The sequence below is a fragment of the Callorhinus ursinus genome, unplaced genomic scaffold, assembly GCF_003265705.2.
Source record: "Callorhinus ursinus isolate GAN/ISIS: 27379988/994484 unplaced genomic scaffold, GSC_fseal_2.0 scaffold1, whole genome shotgun sequence".
Classification (NCBI taxonomy): Eukaryota; Metazoa; Chordata; class Mammalia; order Carnivora; family Otariidae; genus Callorhinus; species Callorhinus ursinus.
The window spans coordinates 50,725,391-50,732,470 of NW_027397063.1; the positions used below are offsets into that span (position 1 = coordinate 50,725,391).

A 7,080-nucleotide genomic window follows, 5' to 3' on the forward strand; every position below is an offset into this window, starting at 1 on the left:
ATGTGATGAATGACATAGAGAATATGGAAAATAACTGAAATAGTAATGTGTTATTGGGATATTAATTAAGACTTCATCCTAAGTATATGCTTTCTATTATCTAGGATAATGAGAAATTTTAAAGATTTTATTTATTTATTTGAGAGAGAGAGACAGCATGAGCAGGAGGGGCAGAGGGAGAGGGAGAGAGAGAATCCCAAGCAGACTCCCTGCTGAGCATGAGCCCGATGTGGGGCTTGATCCCAGGACCTTGAGATCATGACCTCAGCCGAAACCAAGAGTTGCATGCTTAACCAACTGCGCCATCCAGGTGCCCCTTCCTTTAATTCTTTAAGCATGGTTCTCTTCTGTTGTTTAACATATTTATAACTGCTTTGATGTTTTTGTCTGCTAAATCTAGTATCTGGGGACCTTGAAAGACTCTATTGCCTGCTTCTCTTTTTTTAGTATGAGTCACATTTTTCTTTTTCTTTGCATGTTTCATAATTTTTGTTAAGAATTGTACAATTTAGATGATGTATTGTAGCAACTGTGGATTCTGGTCATATCCTTTCTACCCCTAAATCTTGTCATTGATGATTTTTGTTTGTGTAGTAACTTGCCTAGAGTAAATCTGTGAAATCTATTTGTCTGGTCTCTGCTCAGCTTATTGTTATTGTTGTTGTCATTGTTTTTATTTTTAAGGCTGACTTCCCAGTGGTCACCCCTTATGTCAGCCAGTGATTGGTCAGAAATTGTGCTCAAATGCATAGTGCCAGTAGTATTTTTCCCTTCTTCTGAGAGATCTGTGTATAGGTTGGGGAATGCATTCAATGTTCAGGACATTTTCAAGTTTGTCTCAATTTTTATGTTTTCCCTCAGGAAACTTCTTATGTCTCTAGCCAGGAATGTGTGGATAGTTCGGGAATTCTCTAGTCTCTGCTACACATGCATGCAGCTTCTGTTTAGCTAGGAATACATGGGAAGTTTATCAGGCCCATTTATGGCTATCTCTCCTCCAAGATCTCTTTGTTAAGTCCCCTGCTAATCTGCCATTGTGCTTGTTTCTTGCCCCAATTGAGACTGCAACCTCACACTCTCGTGGATTTTTCCCTTTTCTGGGCATAGCTTTTTTGCTCTCCACTCTGAATCAACTCAGCCACCTCTTCAGCATAGCTGCTAGTTTTCATGGCCTGTAGAACTGTCACGTTGACTTAATCGATGGGGGAGGAAGAGTAATGGGAGCTGCTGGCCAAGGAAACAGTGCCACAGACTTCTGTGGCTCCTAAGTTCAGTAGATTTTCATGAACAAATACTTCTCAGTTTATTGTATGCCTTTGGTCAGTTTCCAGTAATTTGAGATGATATTGTTGAGTTTTTTTTTTCCCAGCTGTATATTTGTTTTTGCAGAGAGAATTTGCTGAACTCCTTATTCCAGTATGCTGGGAGCTTCATTTGCTTCCTTTTGGTGGTTTTTGAAATGTTTATGTATGTGGTTTTTCATATAAAAACATACAAAATATTGCATAAAAAGCATGTTATTTTACAGCCCATTTTAAATTTATTTTCTAAGACACTACATTTCAGTTAATCTAATGAAGATTATAATTAAATGGAAATTTAATCTTTTTATTGTTGCAGATTTCCAGTTCTACCTATAAAGACAGGAATGAGGAATACAAAAGACAGTTCAGTCATTTACCTGATACAGAGAAGCTGATAGCAGGTAAAAAAGACAGGAAGTTGTGAAAAAACCATTTTACTATGTCATTATCAAAGTAGAACTGAGGAGTGACAATATTTGTAGGAAATTTAAGCCTTTGTGCTAGACAGAAAATATTTTTCAAGATAAGCTTCATATTAGATAATGTAAAACCAAGTTGTAATTTGGGGAGGAGTGACTTCTTTCTCTCTCTCTCTCTCTTTTTTTTTTTTAAAGATTTTATATATTTATTTGACAGAGAGAGATAGCGAGAGCAGGAACACAAGCAGAGGGAGTGGGAGAGGGAGAAGCAGGCTTCCCGCCGAGCGGGGAGCCCGATGCGGGGCTCGATCCCAGGACCCTGGGATCATGACCTGAGCGGAAGGCAGACGCTTAATCGACTGAACCACCCAGGTGCCCCAGGGAGGAGTGATTTCTGACATAAAAATATTAAGTACTCCCATGGGTCCTGTCCCTGTACTTTAATAAAAACCACCATTTTGCACCAAAAAAACAAAAACAAACAAACAAACAAAACCTAAGTACTAGCTAAGAAAATAGAACTAAAAGAAAATTATTGTCACAGTTTCTTCTGGTGCTTGTTTCATATGGTTTTGTAGGAAAAATTTTAAATTTGATGTTCAATATATATTACCTTTCCCTGGAAAAAGGTACTCCTTAACAGATGAGCAGTTTTATAAAACTTTCTAGGGCTATGTTATTTTCGTGTAATCATTCATTTCTTTAAAAGTTTATTTATTTATTCTTTTTATAATCTCCATACGTAGTGTGGGGCTTGAATTCATGACCTTGAGATCAGGAGTCACATGCTCTTCCAACTGAGCCGGCCGGGTGCCCCTCATGTAATCTCTCAGATAGATTTTGTTTGAAATAGACTTTAAGAGGAAAAATTTAGCCATTTTCCTTATAAAAGTGCTTCATTTTTGATATAAGCTTAATATAGATTCTTTGTAATCAAAATATAGAACTCAATTTTAATTTTAGTGTATATTTCATTTAAACCATTTATTCATAGAAATTTCTGATTTCTGGTACTGTTGGGCAATATTCAATAAAATGTAACTGAATTTCTGGATAGTTCAGCTCAGTACCAAAATATCATTATAATGAATTAAAACAATTTCTAAGAACATTTGAAAGTAATGCATTCTCATGACAAAATATTCAAACACTGTATAAGGGCATATAATGAGAAATGAGTGGTCCTTCTGACCAAGACCACTGCAATGTTCTTCCTAGGCTGTATAACCACTTTTAGTGATTTCTTACATATATTTCCAGAAATTTTCTGTAGGTATTTCAAGAGGCATATATGCATATTCCTAACAGAATTTAAATGGGAACATACTGTGCTTACTCTTTGAATCTTGTTTTGAGCTCTTTTTATTAGCTTTACTTAAGGATCCACTTCATTCTTTTAATGCCTGCCTGATATTCAATTAAATGAACTTTGTACCATAATTTATTTAACAAATCTTTTATTGATGGACATTTTGATTGCTTCTTGTCTTTTACTATTTCTGCTAATGTTGCACTGAAACTTTTACATTTGTTTTGGCACATTGTGCACACATATTGTAGGATAAAAAATTTTATGAAGTGGAATTGTGGCAAAAAGGTAATGAGCATTTAAAAAGTTTACTATTGCCAAGTTACCCTTCAAAAAGGCTGTACCAATTTGCATTTTCATTAACAGTGTAAGTACCTGTTTTGCCACACCTCAGGACCTTTGCTTTAGTAAAATTTGGTAGGTAGAAATGGTACTTAATCATTGTTTAAATATGCATTTCTTTAATTAAAAGGAGATTGAACATCTATTCATATGTCTATAAACCATTTGTATTTCTTTTCCTGTGAACATTTCTCTTCAAAAACTTTGTCCATTTTTCTGGTGGTTGTTTGTCTTTTTCTTAATTTGTAGTAGCTTGTTAGATGTTTAAAAAATTAGATCTTTTTCATGTGTGTTGCAAATGTTTCTTGCCAGTTTGTCACTTGAAATTAAATACTTTCATGGAAACCTTTACAAAATTTATCATACTTGTCATTGCCATCTTGAAAGAATCTGATGATACAGTGATATATACTCTTTATAAAACATTAAAGCTATACAGAAAAATATAAAGAAAAAAATTGAAAATTATCAGTAATCCTAACACCTACATATAATTTTGGTTAAAATTGTTTGGATAACTTTCTAGGTATTTTTCAGTGTGTAAATTCGCTTTCAAAAATTTACATTTTATAGTTTTCTCTCACTGATATAATAAACCTATTCATTGTATAAAATTTGGAAGATGCAGACTTTTACAAAGTAGAAAACTAAAACCATGTATAATTCTACCAATCTACAGACTGAGAGAAAATAGTTGATAATCCCATATCTGATTTAAAAAAAACCCTTGTCTTTAGAATAAAACTATTCTTAAAAGTCAATAATAAGAACACAACTCACTTTAAAAAACAGGTAAATAGGCACTTTACCAAAGATATATATGGATGACAAATAAGCATATAAAAAATGCTCAACATCAATTATTATAGGGAAATGCACCTTAAAGTACAAGTAAACTACTTGTACTGCTAATGAGAATTGCTAAAATTAAAAACAACAACAAAACAACTGACAACACCAAATGATGATGAGGATACAAAGCTATAGGTCTCTCATCCATTAGTGGTGGGAATGCAAACTGGTGCAGCTGCTTTGGGTGGCAAGTTGGCAGTTTCTTGTAAAGTTAAACATACACTTAATCATATGACCTACTAATCCTAGTTATTTTCTCAAGTGAACTGTAAACTTATGTTCACAAAAGTCCTGTACATGATTGTTTGTAGCATCTTTATTAACAATTGGGAATAACCAAGATGTCATTCAACTGGTGAATGAATAAACAAACTATGGTACATCTATACAATGGTATACTATTTAGCGGTAAGAAGGAACAAGCTATTAATATGCACAGCAACATGGATGAAACTTCAATACATTTTTCTTTTTTTTGTTCATATTATTCCTATATTATCCTTTTACTTTTTATTGGATCTGTAATTATGGCCCCTTTCATTTATTTTTTTTCATTTTTTAAAATTTAAATCCAATTAACATATAGTATTGGTTTCTGAGGTAGAGGTCGGTGATTGAAAAAAGCAAAACTCCAAAGGTTACATATTTTATGATTCCATTTATATGACAATCTAAAAATGCAAATATATAAGGATGGAAGACAGATCTGTGGGCACTGGGAGGGGAGAGTGGTTTCACAAGGGAATTTTTACAGTGATTCTATATAGTACTGTGGTGGTGGTTACATAATTGCATGTTAAACCTTTACAGAGGTAACTTTATTGTATACAAATTAAATCAACCAGGGTATCAGGAGATCCCAGGTTGCAATGCCACTGGTAAAAAAAGAATCTAACTGTATTACAAATGAGTGACATAATTGGACTCAAGGGTGGATTAGCATATATACATCTATTCCCTACCTGTGTCTGTTGCTAGGGCCTAGAAACAGTGATATCCCAGTATCAGTGAGCATGTCCGGGACCCAGATATTGGTCTCTAAATACCATTCCCCAATGAAAGGAATGAGAGCTCCTTGAAAAGGTCCATTCTGGGGCTGGGACAGTGAAAATACAAGATGAATGACTGTGGAGTATCATACAGTCTTACAGTGCCAGAAAGTAATGAAGTGCTAAAAAAAAAAAAAAAAAAAGGAAAGAAAAGAAAGAAAGAAAGAAAGAAAAAAAAGGAGCTAACTTGAAAGAACTCCCAGTGATCAAAGACAGAATAATTTGAGCAATAAAATAATGACAATATCGGATTATAACCTGAAGAATAAAATAAATATCCATGAGTCTATATTGATATAAATGCTTGAATAATTAAATGCATGGGAGAGAAGACACAAATCGTCCTCCAGTAGTATTCCCAGGTAATTTATATGCACATTAAAGTTTGAGAAGCTCTGATGTAGGATAACACTTAAGTGCCATACCTAAGGGTGAAGGCTTAATCGGTTCTTATTCTCTGTGCATATAATAATAATGATGAAGAGGATCTCTAAAAGATTTTAACCAATCCATGTATATTTATACAACTGATTTCACCCATGTGTAGCATCCAATATACTGATAAACAAGCCACTAATTTCACTAATGAAAACCCTTTTCTAATGTGTCTATGCTAATTAGCCAAACATTTGTTGTTAAACAGTAATAAAGGTAACAGAAGGGCTTATAGTAGCCCCGGAAGGAGTGTAGTCCTAATTAAATTGTTAGCTGACCTATCCCAAGTGTGAATTCCTGATTAGGACAACTAACTATCCCTAGAATATTTCTAAACATCTGCTTTAGCTGGAGTCCGCCTTTTCACTTCTAATATTCATTTGTGCCTTCTTTTTTTCTTGCTTAATCTTGGCCAAAGAAAATGTTATGTTGGGGAAATATAATTAAAAAGAAAATATCCTACCCATCCTGAAAACTCCACAAAAGTAGAAAAGAAAGAAAACAGTTTTTATTATTGAATAAGCATTCAACTGGAATAGGATGTGCATCACAGGTAATCTGTAAAAGAGATTGTTAAGAAAGACAGAAAGAAATCTCACCCTTTTAAATAACCAAACAGATACAACCCTTTACACATGTTCTAAAGATAAATGATAACTAGTCCTCAAGTAAGGGGACTTGATAGTACTATTTATCACACACATTTCATCATAAATTCACCTGATAATTGGGGCTACTCTGTGTTAGCTAACTGACTTTATGCAAAGGAAAAATAAACTCATATCTTTATGACAGGAGTTAGTTTTGCAACTTGTAGCAAGATGCCCACCGACCTTAAGCTCCTACCCTATCACAGAAACTGGGAGGTAAGGGTACTATCTCTCTTGATGATTCCATTTCAAAGAGATGGCTACTAGGTCCTTGAGAAAACATTCCTGGGTTCTAAAACTGGCAAGGGGCTTATTTTGCTTTTAAAAAGATTCTCGTAGGGGCACCTGGGTGGCTCAGTCATTAAGCGTCTGCCTTCGGCTCAGGTCACGATCCCAGGGTCCTGGGATCGAGTCCCGCATCAGGCTCCCTGCTCTGCAGGAAGCCTGCTTCTCCCTCTCCCACTCCCCCTGCTTGTGTTCCCTCTCTTGCTGTGTCTCTCTCTGTCAAATAAATAAAACAAAATCTTTAAAAAAATAAATAAAAATAAAAAAATAAAAAGATTCACATATATCTCAAAGGAGCAAGAAAAAAATTTACAAATTTTCTTTTTTTTAAATTTTTTAATTGTTATGTTAATTACCATACATTACATCATTAGTTTTTGATGTAGTGTTCCATGATTCATTGTTTGTGCATAACACCCAGTGCTCCACACAGAA

At 34.4% G+C, this 7,080-nt stretch overlaps 1 protein-coding gene across 3 annotated transcripts in view; it reads left to right on the forward strand.

The window, feature by feature from the left end:
- The window catches only part of GRAMD1C (GRAM domain containing 1C), an 84,194-nt gene that overhangs the window by 12,989 nt on the left and 64,125 nt on the right, over nucleotides 1-7,080 (forward strand). For all 3 annotated transcript variants that reach the window (XM_025874486.2, XM_073893522.1, XM_073893523.1), the window contains one exon: nucleotides 1,621-1,705. In XM_025874486.2, the coding sequence (XP_025730271.1) occupies nucleotides 1,621-1,705 (85 nt within the window). The remainder of the gene's footprint in view (nucleotides 1-1,620; nucleotides 1,706-7,080) is intronic.